This window comes from Panthera tigris, chromosome B1 (assembly GCF_018350195.1).
Source record: "Panthera tigris isolate Pti1 chromosome B1, P.tigris_Pti1_mat1.1, whole genome shotgun sequence".
NCBI lineage: Eukaryota > Metazoa > Chordata > Mammalia > Carnivora > Felidae > Panthera > Panthera tigris.
The window spans coordinates 146904477-146924918 of NC_056663.1; the positions used below are offsets into that span (position 1 = coordinate 146904477).

Below are 20442 nucleotides of genomic sequence, written 5' to 3' on the forward strand. Positions count from 1 at the left end.
TGCTCCCTTAACATTCAATAGGTTGCCAAGTCCTACAGATGCCATCTCTAACATTTCTTGTATGATCCCCTCCTTCTCATTTCCATCAGAGCCCAGATCCTCACTCTCCCCATCTGGTCTACTGTGATCCCTTCCTGACTATCTCCCTACCTCAACTGCTTCCCTTTCTATTCCATTCAAATAACCCCTGGCACATTAATTTCCCTAACATACAGTTCTGACCAATCTACCTCCATGCTAAAAAACTGTTCACAGTTCTGTTCTCTTGCCCCCTCTGTTAATTAAATGTGTCCACTTCCTCGATCTCACACAAACTCTTCTTTATGCTTTCTCAACAACCTTGCCTTTCTACTTTTCTTTCAGCCTAGCACCACCTTTCAGTGTCTCATCCTGCTTTTCCTACAACCTCCATGTGTGGAAGTACAATCCAGCCTTTAAGGTTCAGTGAAGTGACCTTGCAGAACACACACTGGTGGTTGCTGGGCATGGGGTGGGGGTGGGTGAAAGAGGTCAAAGGTTTCAAACTTCCAGTTATAAAATAAGTAAGTCGTGGGGATATCATGTACAGCACTGTGACTATAGTTAGTAACAGTGTATTGCATATCTGAAGTTATATGAAGCTAAGAGAGAAGATCTGAAAAATTCTCGTCACAAGAGAAAAGACTTTAACTATGTGTACTGAAGGACGTTAATTAGACTTACTGTGGTGATCATTCTACAACATATACATATATTGAATCATTACGTTGTGCATCTGAAACTAATGTAATGCTGTGTATCAATTATATCTCAATTTTCAAAAAAAAAAAGTGCAAAGTCTATCTCTCCTTAAAAAAAAAAAATCTCCCAATTCTCTTTTTATGCCCCACTATCCAGTCTTCCGATAAGTATTTCCAGACAGCATAACGCATGTTACTGTGTTACACGTATAGATAAACAGGTCGGTTCTTGTAGTCTTCTGATGGCACTTACTGTTGCCTCTCTTGAATCACTGTTACCTAGGAATTTTCTTCATCTCCTTCTCTCCAATTAGACTATGGAACTAGAAAAGTGAGAGCTCAGTGAATAGCTGTTGACTTGAATTTGTTAAAGTGAACTCTCTGAGTTCACCACCTTCCTAAAGAAGTTCCAAAAGTTTTTTTTTTGTTTTTTTGTTTTTAAGTAGGCTCCACATTCAGCGTGGAGCCCAACGTGAGCTTGAACTCACAACCCCGAGATCTACCTGAGCTGAGATCAAGAGTCGGACACTCAACCAACTGAGCTCCCCAGGCACCCACGTTCTGAAACTTTTTTAAGAAAACTCTAGAGCCCATGAAAATTGTAATTGTTATTTAGTCAGTAAACTTTCTAATAGATGAAAGACTCTGAATTGCTTAATTCCAGAAATTCCCAAGAAGAAATTTTTAAGGTTTCTTTTAAAAAAGCAAAATATCATATGATATCTTTCTCTAACTTCACTCGTATGTGGAATCTGAGAAACTCAACAGATGAACATAGGAGAAGGGAAGAAAAAATAAGATAAAAACAGAGAGGGAGGCAAACCGTAAGAGACGCGTTAAATACAGAGAACAAACTGAGGGTTGCTGGAGGGGAGATGGGTGGGGGGATGGGCTAAATGGATGATGGGCATTAAGGAGGGCACTTTCCAAGATAACACTGGGTGTTATATGTAAAAGCTGAATCACTGGGTTCTCCTCCTGAAGCCATTACTACACAGTATGTTAACTAACTTGAATTTAAATTTTTAAAAAAGCAAAGTAAGTCCCACTCACAATTCAATTCTTTAAATTCTAATGTTCACTGTGTAACCTGGCTATAGGATGAAACCAGAATCTATAGTCATACCACTGTGGTTTCATCAAAAAACAAAAAACAGTATGATCTAATATTAATGCTTAAGGATAGTAATTATATCAAATACTACAAAGCATAAGATAAGAAGCTACAAAGCAAAACACTGAACATGACCAGGAGGTCCTTGCCTGTTAAATTCATTAACTAGGCAGACAGACACAACACACAGCAAAGTGAAGACAGATGCCGGGGTGGGCCAAAGATGGCAGGAGAAAACCCTAAACCTCATTTTCTTCTTTAAAGTTCAGACGTAAGAGTATGCAGCAGCTGATCTTGACTGCCAATAACTGCAAAAGGACACAAGTGTTTTCTGAGGGCTCAGAAGATGCCAGTTATTAGATGTCAAACTAAATTCAGAGATAAGCATGCACAGTAAAGAGCTACGCTGGACCTTCAAAGATAGAGCCCGCTTCTACGCTCTAGCAAGGGCAAAGCATTTAGGTGGGTATTAACTTGTCCTGAAAAGTAGAGGTGAAAGCTTCTCTTTTGTTCTCAGTAGCCCAGGCTGGTTTCAGACCTGCCAGTGAGATCTGTAAGAGGAAATCATTTTTGGTTCTGTTCCAACTTCTAATTCAATACCTTGGCAGCATCCGAAACGGATAAGAGCTGTGAACTCATATCTGCCTCAGGTGACAACTAAGATAAGAAGCACACAATGTGAAAATGATGAGAGCTTACTCCCCAAAAGCAACTTTAAATGTAGCTTCTCGAAGCTAGTTACTTCAGGTTATGCTAAGCCTGAAAACATCTTGCTAAGAGAACTGAAAGATTAAATTAATGGAACCTAGTTCAGAAACCTGTTCTTTAGCTGGTATTTTTTATAGTGTTTGTGAAAAATAATTCCACATTAACTATTAGAATAAACTCATAACAAAATTCATCAGACCTGGATGAGTAGAAATTTGGGTAAATAGTTTTTGCAGGTAAACAAACAGTATTTATTTCTCATTAATAGTTTATGATGGCCAATATGGGCCCTAGTGAAAACTGGGCTGTGGATTGCTTTAAGTGAAATGATAGAGTATCAAGGATTGAACAGTGTTTACTGGACAAACCCATATTTCAAGTACCTACACTGCACTGGAGGAGACACAAAAGCATGACTTTACACCCCATGCCCTAAAGGAGTTTTTTTACGTAGTGGAAATGAAAAATACAAACAAACATCAGAGGACAACATAATATACTGTAAATTTCAATTATGAGACACAGATAATAGGACCTTTGGAATTTTAAGACATGACAAGATCTTCTATGTTTGTGAGAACTATTTTATAAAGACGATGAACTTCATTGGGCCCTACTAAGCAGTTTTGGATAGGCATGCTTGAAAAGGCATTCTTGGAAGGGCAGAGGAATCAACTAAGGCATGGAAGTAGAATTCACCATGATGTAAGACAGAAGAAAAAGAACAAGTTGATTAGACTAGAGGTTCATACTGAGAAGAGATGAAAACAAAGTTGGATAGGTAGGTAGAAACAGCAGGATTTAATGTCACTTTGCACATCTTTGTTACTTATTACAGACCTTCCTCAACTTACAATGGGGTTACATCCCGATAAACCCATCATAAGTTGAAACTGTGGTAAGTCGAATGCATTTAATACACCTAAACTATTGAACATCGCACTTAGCCTACCTTAAATGTGCTTAGAATACTTACACTAGCCTACAGTTTGACAAAGTCATCTAAAACAAAGCCTATTCCTGGGGCGCCTGGGTGGCTCAGTCGGTTGAGCGTCTGACTTCAGCTTGGGTCATGATCTCACAGTCTGTGAGTTTGAGCCCTGCACCGGGCTCTGTGCTGACAGCTCAGAGCCTGGGGCCTGTTTCAGATTCTGTGTCTCCCTCTCTCTCTGACCCTCCCCCGTTCATGCTCTGTCTCTCTCTGTCTCAAAAATAAATAAACGTTAAAAAAATTTTTTTAAATAAAAATAAATAAAACAAAGCCTATTCTCAATAAAATGTTGAATATCATACAATTAATTGCACAATGTACTACAGGTAAAAAACAGGATGGCTGTATAGGTACAGAATGGTTGTAAGTGTGTTGGTTGTTTACCTCATGATTATGTGGCTGAAAGGGGCTGTGGCTCATTGCCACTGCCCCACATCATGAAAGAGTATCGTGCCACATCACCAGCCCAGAAAAAAAATCTAAATTCAAAATTCAAAGTATAGTTTCTAGTGAATTTGTATTGCTTTCACACCATCATAAAACAGAAAACTGGTAAGCTGAACCATCATAAGTTGTGGACCATCAATATATGTATATTAAATTTACTGAATTGATGTGGTAGGTAATAGAGAGCCCTGGGGAGGGTGATTAAGATTACACATTTCAGTTGTTCATTTAAGAAGAGAATATATCATATAAATAGACAAAAATAAGAATCCTCTCTTGGGGCACCTGGATGGCTCAGTGAGTTAAGCAGCCAACTCTTGATTTTGGCTTAGGTCATGATCTCATCGTTCATAAGTTCAAGCCCTGCGTTAGGCTTCATGCTGACACTGTGGAGCCTACTTAGGATTCTCAATCTTTCTCTCTCTCTCTCTCTCTCTCTCCTTCTGCCCCTCTCCTTCTCATGTTCTCTCTCTCTCTCTCTCTCCCCCCAACCCCTTTCAAAATAAATAAAACTTAAAGAAGAAGAATCCTCTCTCATTACTAAAATGTGTTTTCTTAGAAGGATTGGCCCAGGATGTGGTCTGATGTTGATTTCCAAGTACTTGACATATTTCCATATCATTGACAAACTGAGCATTTTGGTCAATTTCCTTGATGCTGTATCCATGAAAAGTATTTCAATGTCTAGATGCCAGACATGGAATAAATGAAACTTTCAGAGGATAGAAATAGCTACAATATCTTAAGCAATTCTTATAAGTACTTTGTTAATAACAGTAATGCTGGATTTATTGAGTGTTGTGAAATATGATAAATACTTTGCATATTTCTAATTTAATTCTCACAATAATCCTATGTTGGCAAAATTAACTCAACTTTACAGTTAAGAAACCCAAATTTACAGTAGAAAAGTAACTTGCCCAAAGTCAGGAAGCCAGCAAGTCTTCAAACTCAATCCTGCCTGACTCCAAACCCCAATGACTACACTCTATACCTGAATTTATTTTTTCCCCAAGAGGCATCACTAAAAATAATAATAATTTATTAGAAGGAATGCATGATACTTGCAGAGAAAATCACATGAGTGTTAGAGCATTATGGTGGGGTCAGTGCATCTTTTTGGCAATATAGCCAAGTGAATTTCTTATACTTTAGCTTCAATAAGGTGTTACTCACGAAACTACCATACGAGGAGGTTCAAAACCTCCCCTAGACACTTATGATCTGTGTGATTTGGGAAAGTTACTTAACCTCCCTAAGCCACATGTCTTCATCTGTAAAATGTGGACAATAACAATAGGCACGTACCAGGATTGTTCAGAAAATTACATGGCATCACATAAAGTACTTAGCTCAGGGTTTGTTACTGAAAAGTGATAAATTCATGTTTGCAACTTGTATTATTATTCAAGAAAAAATTATTCAAGCTTCTTAGACACACTATGTAGCAGAAATCATTACAAAGTTAGGAGTTCAGTAAAGGTCCTTCTGCCCTATGTTGCCATCACCAAACTCCTACTTTTCCTATAAGATTTAACCCTAAAATCATCTCTTCCCAAAGCCTCTTGCACCATCACAACTCCCAGGCCAAGCAGATGGTCCCATAGCCTTAAGTGTGTGTATGTGATTTTTAGTCATTTCACTTAGCATTTTGTACAGTTTTATCCTTTGTGTCCTGCCTCATTCGTTAGAAGGGCAGTCCCCTGAGGACAGGGACTCTCTTACTCATCTCTAAATACCCCTGCCTAGCACAGTGCCTGCCTGCATTTGTATCTCTATGGGACACAGAAATTATGAATATAGTTTCCCAAAACACCAGATTTACTTCAAGAAAAGCCCTGGAAGAATGAAGTGCAACAAACACTATTTTAGAGTAAACTAAAACCTCCCCTATTAAGCCATATGAGAAAGACATCTTCCCAGAAAAGTAAAATTTTCTCATGCTAAATTAGTAAAAAGCATAAATCAATAAGCTTATGATAAGAAAGGTGATAATAAACAGTTAAAAAGCCTAATGCTGTCACCAAGGATGGGCTTCCTGAAAACTGAAAGAAATTTGTATCACATGTAATCAAATTTGGAAAAAGTCCATGTAGTTTTCTGTGCATGTTCTTCTCTCATTTGGTTTTAGGTATAATAAATCCTGTCTCTTTCACAAGCTCTTTATTTTAAAGAATGAAGATTTTATCTTATTTCCATGGCACCTACTGCCTTTCTTACACATAAAAGGAGTATTTGGATTTTTTTTATCTTAGACCATTAACCTAGCAAGTTCTCCCTCTCACCCATCGCTTGAATGCTTTCAGTAAGATACCTCATCTCATGTGATCTTCCTCACAATCCTCTGCAGGAAGAAGGTCAGCATTATGACCCCACTGAGGAAGTGCTACCAGTGCCAGACCTAACCCCTGAGTCTGCAACTCCTTCCACTACCTTATAAGGTACTCAGCTTGAACGCAGGATGGCAGAGCACCCACAAAATACATTACTAGTATAAGCTCCAGTAGTAGAAGGCATCAATCAGTGATCGTAGGAAATCTGTGAGGCTTCTCCCTTCAGACAGTCTTGAGGATACCCTCCACTCAGCAATCATGAGCCCAGCCTTTGTGCCCTCCCGCTCCCCACCATCACCACCATCCTTGCCCTTTCCCCAGGCATTGACTTACTTAGCCATCCCACGCTGGGAGTGCGCCGCACTCGGGGGTCATCGTCCAGGGTGCGGGTTGCTAGGCAGGGCACTGAGTTCTCAAGCGGGCTGCGGGCTTTAGTGTCAGAAGCAGAAGACAGGAGGAGGAGGAGGACACATGAGCAGCCACAGCAAGGATGAGGATGGAAGCATTAATTAAGAAGAAAAAATACTAAAGCAAATCACACAAGCGGGTTAAAGAAGAACAATGACATGTTACATTGACACACACACCCCCTCCCATGACCCTTCGATGGAGCAAATCCCCACACACAATGAAAAAGCCTAAAAAAATACATTCCATCATTATCGTTCCCCAAGTACCAGCGAATGATCCACCCTGCAGTCCAAATACACAAAACAGGGATTGTATCCAGAAGAAAGATTTACATCATGAACAGTAATCTGAAGATGTAAGATCAAGACGGGTAATAATTTTGCACCACGTAAGCACACACAGAGGGAAGTTACACGTAGTTTTGTAAAGCACGGCGGGGGGGTGGGAGGCAGGGAGTTATATTAGTAAGGAGCTTTCTTATGATCTACCCTACAGACCCTCCTATGGATCTTGTACAGAAATGCAGAAAGCAACATTCCATATTTTCACTTTTGAGATATTTTCCTTGATGAACACAGAACTGGTTTTCAATTTTCTTTGCCTCTGCTTTTCAGTCCTTCAGAAACATGAGACTGGGAGGTCGATGAATCAACACCTTAATATAAACCAATTCAGAAATGCATGTTGCCCCTCAGTTTCTGGTCCCTTTAATACTTATTTTACTATAATTTTAATACTCGGTGCACTCATGCCAAATCTTAGACCAAATCAAAGACAGATTAATGATGCAAGCTAAATGCATAGTATGGTTTCTCTAGATATTTTTCATCAGCTGGAAAGCACCACAAACTTCTGCCTGAAGATAATTTCATTTGGGCTTCATGTCATCTATTTTGCTATTCTTATCAAATACCTCACTCCAAGGCTAGTAAGAAATAGGGAGCATAACTGTCCTTCAAGGAACAATGAGGCAGGAAATACCTAACCATCAGACTACATACAATTTGACTTGAGAGACTTTTAATATCAGAGAGAGTCATTAAATAATCAAGGCAATAAAACATATCCAATCAAAAACAAAGATCAGATAATCTATTCACACAAGTGTGCAAATTACAGGGCAGACAAATGGTCTTTTTAAGGCTACTGGTGACTTGGGAGGTCAAGTTTTGAATGGAATCATTTACAAATTAATGCAAGTTTATGGCCAAATTTGGGCATCCAGTACATTATAAAATCTAGAAACATTTTTGTCAATTTATCTGTCTGTGTTTAAAAGCTGTAAATAAAGCCAGGACTTGTGAGCAGGCCATCTGTGCCAGCACCTGTTTGAGGCAAATCTGATGTCTCCTCTTTGCAATCTGAATTTTTAATTGTTTCCCATAACTGAACTTCTTTGCAAGTTTTTATTGCACTAAGAAAAATGAAGAAAGGAAAATGAATCAGTTGAGATTATTCCAAAATTGCTTTTGTCAAGAAGGAGGCAATTAGAAACATATATTATCAGACTGACCAGGCTTGACCACCTATTTCCTTTGACAATCAAGTGATCTGCTTAAAGGGCCCATATTCCAGCCAATTTAGCTGAAAGAAGTGCGAGATATGGGACCACTACAGCCATCTATCTAGGCCTTAGCAAAGATCGACTGAAATTCCAGGTCAGTGAGCATTGACAGAGGTCAGGAATGTAAAGTAAACTCAAAAAAGCGTTCACATTCTTTAGCTTCTGAGCAGTGTGAAGCTACCCAAATTTTATCACTGATACCATGGCCTGCCCCTAACGTGAATACAAGAGGTCAGCAGCTGCTCTGAAACTCAGGTGCTGATAACATGACTTTCCCCAACAGCTTCTCTCCCCCCGACCCCTCCCAAGATGTTAGTGTATTATTTGTGGGGAGCTAAAGCTGGAAACTCCTTTCTGCATATACAGCCTCTACTGATGCTGAGCAGCACCATCAAGGGGACAGCGGAACGGAGCCTGGCACACACCAGCCAAGAACCTGGCTCCAAAGACAGGCATGAAAAATGAAACTGCCCATAGAGGCTTGGCACCTGTGTTTTAGCAAAGCTGATTGGAGCCATCTGGCTGCTTACTCGCATGAAAAGTGGGAGGTTCACAGCACCCATTACTTATGTTGGCATATTCCAACATTTTGATTTGTTGGACCCTCTATGTACTTCTGTGCAGGAAGAGATACAAACTCTGTAACCTTTTCATGTTGCTTTTTTTCTCTCTTCACAAATTTACTTCAAAGATACGATTTTGAAAAGTTGTTCCCAAAGCTGGAGCCGAACTTTCTATAATTATACTATGATAATGACATATTACGTACACCTTTCCTAGATAATGCTTTCATTGTACCTCTTCTACACTTAAGCTGCAAAATAAACAACTCAGCTTTGCGATTATCATACACATTCTCTTCTAAATCATTTTTGCCTGGCTCCAGGCATAAACAAGATAGAAATTAGTTTGTATTATTGTGACTTGATGAGAGAGATCTAAAGATCTACAGCTCCAAAGATTTCAAAGTGGTGGTTTCCTGTATCTAGACCGCAGAAAAAGGTGTTGTGAGGAGCTTTTTTAATGATTCATGTTACCCTTGAGATCAGCTTGTCCAAAACCATCAATCCTAATCTGTTCAAGGAAGGGTGTGCCTACTTGAATCATGCAAATAAACCCAAAACAACCTCTCCAGCAAAATATATTTTGAACAATCCTATTAAGAAGGACATAAATTTCACTCATGTTAAACTTTTAGGACTCTTTTAGGATCGCAGTGTTGTTTGTTCAAGTAGGCATCCTGAAACTAATGGTACACCTTATGTTAACTGGGATTTGAATAAAAACTTTCTTTTTAGTATTTATTTATTTTGAGAGAGAGACAGAGACAGAGAGAGAGAGAGAATTGCAAGCAGGCTCCACACTGTCAGCACAGAGCCCAACTCCAGGCTTGAACCCATGAACCGAGAGACCATGACCCGAGCTGAAACCAAGAGCTGGATGCTTAACCAACTGAGGCACCCAGGAGCCCCTGAATAGAACTTTTTTAAAAAATTGTCATTGAGCATGTACTATGCATTCCACAACTATTTACCCAGAAAGTTTAACCCAAGAGTATTGGCCACATTTCACCTGTAAACACATGAAACATGTTGCCTAGAAATCTCCTTTTGGAAAGCTAAAAAAGACATCCAACTGCCATGTTTGGAGTGTACCCCTGCCTAGATATAAATTGACTTCCAGATCCCTTCAACATCACATGATTACACAAAGTAAAAGACCTGGTGTGGGAAACAAACTGTTGTTGAGGAAGCTCGTTATCCTTTGTAGTTTAATTAGCATATTGTTATTAAGCACACTAGGTTGTCCATCTTTTTATGCTTGGGAAAATTATTTTATTTCTGAGCTCAGGCTTTTCATATGCAAATGGAGATAATGATATATACATTAGAAACATCATGGAGAACAATGCCCCGTGTATAATAAATGCTCAAGTAATAGGAGATTTATTGTTGTTGCTACTGCTACTAATGTCATTGATGGAATGTTTCCTTTGCTCAGCATCCTCAGGGGTGTTGGAAAACACCAAAGACAGAAACTGTGGCCTAATTTAATTCAACTTTAAATGCAAAAGGTGATTTTTAAGAAATCAGGTTGATAAACGTGAAAAGATCTCCTTTTTGCCCTTTGTTATTTGTACTGAAACTAGCCTTGAGTAGATGAGGCGTGCTTAATCATTTTTGGAAGACATTCATTTTATTCCCCCTTTTTTCCTTTTGGGAAGATAAGATAAAGAGTCCATTGTGTTCACATCTCCTCTTTGCCTTCCCTCCTTTTTCACATTTTCCTGTCCTTTCCTCTCCTTTTCTCTTTGTCTTTTGTAGAGACCAGAACGTAGTCCCAGAACGTAGTCCCAGAGAGTAGTAGGCCCACCTACTCTCCTAACTGCTCTTATAGCAAGATGGGGCTGGGGAAAACAAGACTTCACAAAGGTGTCCCTATCAAGGATCTCTGGGAAGATAATTACCCAGGGGTGGCAGCAGCAAACAGGTTAAGGGCCCTTTAAGTACATCACTCTCCCATATGGGGTAGGATATGACAAAGAGAATCATTCCACTTCTTTACTCCATCAGAGACCCAGGCTGTGTAACATAGACTGGCAATTAATAAAATATAAAATTTGTTTATTTCATGGTAACATCCTGCTATACATATATTATTTATTATTCATACATATATTATTATCATTGCTCAGACATATTGATCAATCTTTATTTCCTAACTGAAAATATAAAGCCCACAAGTGACACTTCATTATGTATTATTTGGCATCTCTAAAGTTGATAATGAAATTAGCACTGTTTTAAAAATAAAACTCCCAAGAATTTTTCATTTATGTAGTGGTAGAAACACAAAATTGAGACGCACAAAAAATAACAGAATACAAAATAATGGTGGTGAATTGAGTCTCTGTCCTTGATTTTAAATGTGAAAGGCATTAAATTTGCCCCTTTAAATATTTCTGAATAGCTGTTCCTTACAGTAATATCTCACATTATGCTTCTTAAAATATGTCTCCCAAAAATATCTCATCTACTCCTGATTGTATAAATAGAATAAAACATTACTACCTTTATTTACAAATATAAAAAAAAATGAGGCTCAGGGATATTATGTGAATTGCTCAAAATCACACTGCCACTAAGTGTGAGTCCAGGACTAGAATGAAGCCTTTAGAAAAGATGGTACCATGTCTCCAAGAAGATTATAAAGTGGGCCTTCAAATCTAAAACTAAAAAAACTCATTTGTGTTCTATCTCTTAAGTCTGACCCTCATTGCCATAAAGAGCAGAACAGACTACCAAATACTGGGAGGAGAAGAGTTGGGAGAAAATGTGTTGTTTATTTAAAGATCTGAGCATTACAAATCTGGAAGATCAGACACCTGCCTAGGGAAGAGAAAGGAAATAAGAATGGTATCTGATAGATGAATCAGAAATTAGTGTTATTAAGTTACTGTTATTAAGGAATATTAAGGCACTTTTCTAGAAACTTTCCATGGATTCGTTCATTTAATCGAAGGCTGAGAAGAGCTTGATCATTCACTGGGTTCTGGCCAGGACATTCATCTGTGCTGTGCAAATGAACGCAGAATTAGAGTCCTGAACAAAACAGATGGATATGTGCTGTTGGATTTTGGAGAGAGCTGATTGTATGCAGAAAAGCACCTGGGAAGATGACACTCATGTTAAAGCAATGTGAGCCTGAGAAACAAATTGTTGATTGACCCATCTCAGAACTGGGAAAACAAGATGGCCTGCTTCAGAGGAACAGCATCTCTGTGGGAAGTTAGGAAAATGCTGGCCCTTACCCACTGAGTCAGGGACCAGGTCTGAATTCAAGGGTACAGGGAGAGGGGAGCTCCCCAGTGGAACAACCCAGCCAGAAACAATTGGGATAAACTGCAATCCAAAACTCAGACAAAAAAGCTAAGAATTTCTAAAGGGACTGAGAAAGCTGCCAAACCTGGCGGTGGTCCCAGCCAGATCTACATCGTGCCAGTATCTAGGCAGCTTGATCTGACATCCAAACCAAATAGCTTGAAAATGCCTAATCTCAAATCAGATCCAAAGCAAGGAGAGTCTAGCTAATCCCGCTTACATTTCAATGGGACCTAGAGTTACCATCAACAAAAAAACTGACTTCTTTCCATGGTTTGTTCTGTGTTGCTAACCAAGGTCTATGTTACTGTAGGTAACAGCCCTAGCAAACACTTTTGAAAATAGCTAATGGTGATATGTACTTAGGTCAGAAGAAGCAGTGTGTGAGAGCTAGTGAGGAAGCAGCATCTAGCCTGGAAAGGAACAATGAAAAGAGGAATCCAGGGAGAAAAGAAGTGATGGTAACAAGTAGTGGGAGCGAGTAGATCACAGTTCTCATGTTTGACAGGAAAAAAAAGGTGGGTTGCAAACTGATGATAAAACCCAGAGGCTCAATCAGGAGCAAGCCCTGGGTCCCTAGAGCTGGCTCTGGAGCAGCCACCTTTTCCAACTCATCACCTACCTGCTGGAGCAGCTTTATTAAGTCTTAGATTCTCAGTGCGGTTTAGGGTTTCTCTGTTAGAAAGAGTAAAATGAATGAGGGAGAAAGACTCTTCCTAAGGAACTATATGATGAGAAAGGGCTTCCTCCTCTCTCATACTCCATTTGGTATTAGCTACCAATACCAAAGGACAGAGAAAATAAATCAGCACTATTTCCATGAGTCTCTTCCCAAATAATAAGCTACAGAGCAAATATCATTCCAGAAACCACTCTTACTCAGTATGAGATTTTTCTTCCTTAATTGTGCTTTTGGTAGAGTGATTTTTTTGATTACCATGTGCCTGCCAGTCACCATTTTAAACATTTTACATATATTATCTCATTTAATTTTCATTATCTATACTGTTTTACAAACATGGAAACTACTAAATTACCTTTCTAACTTTTTACTGAAAAAAAAAAAAAACTAAAGAAAAATGGGGTCATGAAATTGAATTAGGAAAAAATGAAATTCATAGTTTAGGTGTAACTGGATAACCAAAGTCACTTTAGTAAAGGGCATGTGTACGCCCAGACAGTGGAGGGTAAAGAACAGATTTCTATGACAGTCGAGGGGTAAAAAAAAAAAAAAAAAAAAAAAATGAAGAAGCCAAGGGAAAAAAAACAGGGACAAACTGATGATGGCATTGCCCCAATTTCCACAAAGGTAGTTAGTGAAAGCTGACTATTCAAATTAAGGTTCCCAGTTGGTTTTTGTCCTTAAATCAGGTCTCATTCATCTTTTATAACCTTAGACAATACATATCATAAGGATCCATTTAAATGGAATATTTAAAATATATTTAAATAAATAATATTTTAAAATTAATAGTTTTTAAAAATCAGACCATCCTAACAAACCATGATTCTTTACAACAGGTATCAGGTAACCTTGTCATAAACATCTTACTAAAGAATTTGCATACATACCAATTAAGTACAAACTTTACTTTCACTTTCTAATAAAAAGCAAACACTTATTAGATTTTTAAATACTGCCAAGGAATGTTCCTAGGCTTAAATGTTCTTTCATAGTATATACTATAATAATACAGATTATCTAAGTATCCCAAACCAAATTATTAAGTAGAACTATACGAAAGTGCTGACAGTCAACTTTACCCACAAAATGGCAATTTCATATGGTTCAAGGTAAAATGATAGTAAGCAAGAGGGGGCAAAAGAAAATCTAACACCAGAAGAAATGAAAACCTAATGCTAACTCCATAAAAATACTTCAATTAATATATTGGGAAATTATAGCACTTGCCTAAAATTTAGTACCTGGCAGATGTGTCCATCAGAATTCACAGATGTCTCAGACAAGTGGTAATTTCGCAATTAACATCTTGGAAGCTAGCCTGATTCTTTCCTGATTTATTACAAATACAAATGTTTTTCATTTCTTTTAAAAAACATTAAATCACCTTGAACCCAGCTACACTGGGACCCTAAACAACGAGCTAATCTTTAGCTATAGAGAGACAGTGGTAGGCTGTTAAGTGAGTATGATGCTAAATGTTTGCAAAAACCAGCTCTCCAGGGGAAAGTGCGTGCGTGTGTGTGTGTGTGTGTGTGTGTAATAAATTTTACTGATATAAAGGACAGGCAGCACACATACAAGTAATAATAAAATATAGGATACTCTGTTGTGAATTGCATATAGTCAGTTGATTCTGACCAAACATAGTTGCAACATCCTTGTTGAATATCCATTATCATATACGTTAACAGGTAGGATAAAAGTGAAACAATGAAGACAAAGTGCTAAACTGGATAATAGTTTTTGAGTGCCAGCAGAACATATACTTGATTCCTTATGCCCCTCACATTTTAAAAGCTGTTATGAACTGAATATTTGTATCGTCACAATATTCATATGTTGAAATCCTAACCCTCCTACCCAATGTGATAGTAGGAGGTGGGGCCCTTGGGAGAAAATTAGGTTATGAGGGCAGAGTGTTCCTGAATGGGATTAGTACCCTTATGAAAAGAGACAGGAGAAAGATGATGGATCTCTCTCTGCCATGTGAAGATACAATGAAAAGACAACCATCTACAAGCAATGAAGAGGGCCTTCACCGAAAACCCAATCTATGGCACCTTGATCTTGGACTTCCCAGCCTCCAGAACTGTGAGAAATAAATGCTTGTTGTTCAAGCCACCCAGTCTATGGTCATTTGTTAAGAGCTCAAGCTTACTAGGCAATGGCTACAGACACCAGACACATTTAATCAGCATTATTAGCATTTTCTCCATCACTTTTTAAAGTCTATAGACAAGTGACAAAACATAAATCAAGCCCTGATTTGAATTTTCTGAATTCTTTGGTGTAAATACTACCACAATGACTTATTGCAAGTGACCAAAACGAAGCCTATGAACAAAGAGTTGGGAAGAAATGACAGCACACCATTTTATGTGTGTTTATATATACACAATAGATGGTAATAACCTGAAGTGTATAAACTCTAGTAGCATGCAATAAAATAAATAGGAAATAGTGAGTCTGAATGAATATTTATTACCTTTGTTTTTAATATCATTATTTAATTGTATACATACATAATTTGATATTTAATACTATCTGTGCTTAACAACTGGCTTGCAAAATTCCTGACTGGCTCTTATGAATAGATAGAAGCAGCTCCATCACACCACTGGAAAATAAAAAAATTTAAAAAAAAATCCCAATTCTAAAGTATACATTGCAGCTATTAACTACTCTATTGCCATCATAACTAAAGAAAGCAATGTCTATTTTCTAGCCTATAACAGTAAAGTGACTGAAGTTTATCTAGGTTTTTCAGTGTTAGAACTAGGTCCAACACTAGATACAAGATTCTCATTTATTAAAATAGTAGCAACAACTTTATAATTCTTTGTTTTAGAAATGTATTCTGAGATATTTCATAGTTAAAGATGTTAAGTAATTAAACCCGAACGTATAAAGGTAATTGTGTAAACTTGCAAGAATAAGTGCCTCTAGAAAACCGAAAATTTATTGGGTACCTGGGTGGCTCAGTCAGTTAAGGGTCCAACTATTGATTTCAGCTCAGGTCATGATCCCACAGTGACTGAGTTCGAGCCCCGCCTCAGGCTCTGAGCTGACCAGCACAGGGCCTGCCTGGGATTCTCTGTCTCTGTCTGTCTCTCTCTCTCTGCTCCTCCCCTGCTTGTGCTCTTTCTCTTTCTCTCTCTATCTCTCTCTCCCCGTCCCTCCCTCCCTCTGAAAATAAATAAACTTGAAAAAAAAGAAAACCAAAAATTTGCCATCTGATAATTTATAATAACGTATTTTAGAGGTACATGAAAGTCATTACTGTAGAATCTCTCTAAGTCAAATCTTGCCTCTGGATATTTAAAAGGAGTTAGGTAACACAAAGGCCAATAAAAACATGTTTAAAAAGGCCTAATCTTATTCCATGCTTCAGGGTGTAAACTGATCAGCTGAAGAGCTGGGAAGGAAGAGCTGACTGCTCTCCCTATTTGCTTTCTGCCTGGCACATGTAACATTTCACAAGTGAAAGGTGAATGACAAAGGCAATTTCAACTTAGCTCTGAAGTATAAAGATCTACTGATAGGATAAAAGAACTGAATGATGGATGGTATCAATTCATTAGCTGTATTCCACATCCAAATATTTTCTCCTGAAGCAGAAAACACTGGCCTCCAAGATCCATCTGTTCTTAATTTCTACTCTAATTGCACTTCATGAAAATGAAGCTCAACCCAGACTGGTGGAAGCCACGCTCCCTCTGCTATATACATTCCGCTTCTCTTTGCAAATACAGCGATATTTGAAAACAATGCACTTTCTTGCTTCTCTACAGTAAGTACCAGCTTCGGGATAAAAAAAAAATTGATCTCCAAATCATGGAATTTCATTTCATATGAAGAAAAGAATAAGAAATAAGATTAAAGACAGACTTTTACTTTAGTTGCCATAATTTTAAAAATAGGCGTTGGGGCTCCTGGGTGGCTCCGTCAGTTAAACGTCTGACTCCTGACTTCGGCTTATAACATGATCTCACGGTTTGTGAGTTTGAGGCCCACATCAGGCTCTGTGCTGACAGTGTGGAGCCTGCTTGGGATTCTGTCTCCCTCTCTCTGCCCCTCCCCCACCTGCTCGCTCTCTCTTGCTTGCTCTCTCTCTCTCTCTTTCGCTCTCAAAATAAAAACTAAACTAAAAAAAAAAAAAAAAAGAATACAGGGGTTGTTTTTAAAACAAAGTATTTGTGACATCAGTTGTAACCAACTGGTCATCCTATAACATTTCCAGCCATTAAACTCTTCAAAATGCAATTAAAAAGAAAAAAAAGAAAACAAAGACATACATAAAAAATAAAATATTTCCAGTCAGCACCAATATTCCAGATAATGATAGAACCATCAAACTGTAGTGGGAATATTTTAGATTAGATTCTTCTTCTTGTCAATGTTTTTTATAAAGAGTTTTATTTTGAATTACTTATTTATAATTTGTTTTGCTTTTTAAAAAATTTATGGTAACAGTTAATGCGTAAGTCACTCAATAAGACTGACCTTTTCATTTGGTTCTATTTAATGACTAGACACTCATTAAGAAACTACAATAATGGAATGGCTCAAAAATACACCAGAGAAAGTTTGCTAATAGTGAGCTCTCTTCCAGCCAACCCTTAATTTTAACACTAAGTCAGAAAACTCAGTTTCCAGAAATGGAGTGGCTAAGTTAGAATTCAGTTTATACAATTCATTTAGTCCACCTTTTCCAGGGCAAAATATCTTACACTATTCTGTACGTACAGATGAGGGCAATGAATTAGAAGCTCCCTTATCTACTCATTTCTCTTGGTACCAAAAAAGACCAGGGGTGGGATGACAGAGAGCTGGTTTTACCAGCCCAATGCTTAGCAACACTTTCACCATGCTTTCATTCTCAGACTTCATTGAAATTAGCTTCTCCCTCCTCAGATTATACCCAACCATGAAATGTATTTGAAACAAAGACAATAATACAAAAGATATTTTACAGAAAAGTCTGCCAAATGCAAGAGTATAAACAAGACACAGTGCCTTTCCTATTACTATATAATGGGGTTAATATCCTACCTTGAATAATTGACTTCATTAAGTAATAAATATTAAGCCTTGGATAAATGATCATTTATAGACTGGACGCCATCTCACATACCAAGCAAACACTGTATGATATTAGAATTCAGAGCATTTATCATATCTTAGTCTATCATCCTAATTCTGACAAACCCCCAAGTCTAAAGCATATTCCTTGATATACTCAAAAATCCACAAGTTTGATGACTCATCTGAAATATTCAGTTGTTTCATCATAGCGTTATTACCAAACCATCTCCGTCAATCAGAATAGATATATATGAAGCAAGCAAGGCATCTTGGCATTTTCAGCCTTAGTAACTGCTGAAATCTTTCCAACAGGACTGCAAACCTGCCCAACTGGATAAAAGTGTCATTAGGAAATGGCAGTGGCATATGAACTTGAGGAAAGAAGAAATATGGTGAAGAGTAAAAACAACAGAGGACACGAGATGAAGTAAAGGTAAGAGATGGAATGAGGTAAAAGAGTGAGGCAAATGATTGGCCCTGCATTACCATTATCAGGGTTGGTAAACATCCTACTTGCACTGGAGACTGTCTTCCCAATGTCAGCCAGGGATCGAAGGTTGGATTTCTTGGTTTGATGCCGGTGCTTCCGGAGCAAAGTATAGGTCACCTTATCCTTAAGGTCAGGTTTCAATAGGCCTGTCTCAATCTGATGGTCAACAATCATCTCTGATACAAAAAAGAAAAAAAAAAAGGCAAAACAAAAACAAAAAGCAAAACTCAGTCACAAGACCACAAAGTTACTTTTTACTCCACCTTTATGGATGTCATCCTCAAATTTTATATCAATATACTACTTTCCAAATTTCCAACTTCCCACTTTATATGAAGGGTAAAGATACAGGACACACAGATTCTAGCATTAATGAGAGAGTTATAAATATTCCACTATGAATTATATGTTTGGAGAGAAAGAATCGTCTTGTCTTTTTTCAATCCCAGTTAATAGTGAATTCACATTAATCACATTCTTCTATGAGTAACACACTAAGTCAGTAATTTACATTTTTTCAATTAGGTAAAAAAGAGTAAGATTAGAAAATTCATGTTCTCTATCATAGCAAGTATGCCAGAAATAAAAGTGATATTTAAAAAAACTTGCGAATATGCAAAATTTAATGTAGTGACATTATTGAATTTTAGATCTGTTTTCCCAAATCCTTCTGTAATGATATATTTTCCTTAAAGTAGGACGAAGTAAAGGAAGACAATACTCTTCCCCATATCAGGTTATGCGAACACTAATTAATCCAATGAAAGAAAGACTAAACTACAAAACTGCCTTCGTCTTTTCTAAGAAGGGAGGCTTATTCTTCTTTTGGATCCAACAAAAGGATTTCCAATATATTCCACTAATCATTTTAAAATTTAACCTGCCCAGAATTTTCCATGAAATTTTCACCTTACTACAAAAAAGTTATAATTTCTATTAGTTCTTGTTTTAGAATGGCTTTAATTGGAAAAGATAACTGTGTTTCATAGAAACTGCTCCATGGGGAGCTCTGCTAATGGACAAGATTTACTCTAAAGGAAGAAATCCTCTTTCTCACAAGTCAGCACGTTAGCAGCATGGCAGAAATGCAGCCTGGTCACCACAGGCCAACATTTCCTCTGTCCAGAACAGTGCACGGGACAAAACATCACAAGATATGCAGTGGTAGGACATTATCTCACTCACTGTATGCACGTACTGCTTTTGTCCCCTCTCTAGAACCAGAAAGAACTATGGATCCCATGCCTACCTTTTACCTTTTCAGGTATATGAGTGCATCTAGCACACTTCAACATTTTCCGCTTGGGCAAAGTTCTCAGTATAGAAAAGTGAAGAAGAGAAGAAAAGCTCTTCTCTTGCAAAAGACTGACCAAAAATTGATGGGAACGGGAAGGGTAACACCTCCTAAGCACTGCTATCTCTTTGTTAAGAGAAGTCACAGATGTTCCAGGGGCTCTGCCTGGGCATAACTGCACCACTCAGAGGACCATCTTAATAGCAAGCACTCACAGAACGACCTCACAACCTATAGCTAGAAACTGACAACTTACACAGTATATAATCAACTTAGAAGCCAAGCAGAGGCTGACTCCTGAATTTTCCATTACATGTCTTATACAAATGCCATAAATGTCACATAACACTGGGCCACTTGGTGGGGAGCTTGGGCAAGGCAGGAAGAGTTTCTCCCATAGGAATGTTTTGGTTTGAGAGTGGCCTTTAGCTCTGAGTGTTTTTAACTGTACAAACCCTTCTCAGTGAAACTCTCAGAACTGATCCTATAATTATACAGTTAACCTTCTGTTCCATAGTAAAGTAATTAGGTGCTACTCCTCTACTTTCCCTTTAAGTCTTGTTCACTGCAGAAGGTCCATTTGACAGAAGAACCATAAAAATAAGCAAACGGCCCCAGCGTATTTGTGGCACATGTTATCAAGCTCCTACTCTAATTCCAGGGTTGTGGATTAAAGTGTTTCTTATCTACCCTTCCTGGCAGGGCCTCCCTCTGTGCCTG

The 20442-nt window shown here is 38.0% G+C and overlaps 1 protein-coding gene across 1 annotated transcript in view; it reads right to left on the minus strand.

The window, feature by feature from the left end:
• Positions 1 to 20442, minus strand: part of SLC4A4 (solute carrier family 4 member 4) — a 356758-nt gene that overhangs the window by 182282 nt on the left and 154034 nt on the right. The window contains exon 6 of the mRNA XM_042984402.1: positions 18425 to 18604. Within this exon, the coding sequence (XP_042840336.1) occupies positions 18425 to 18604 (180 nt within the window). The remainder of the gene's footprint in view (positions 1 to 18424; positions 18605 to 20442) is intronic.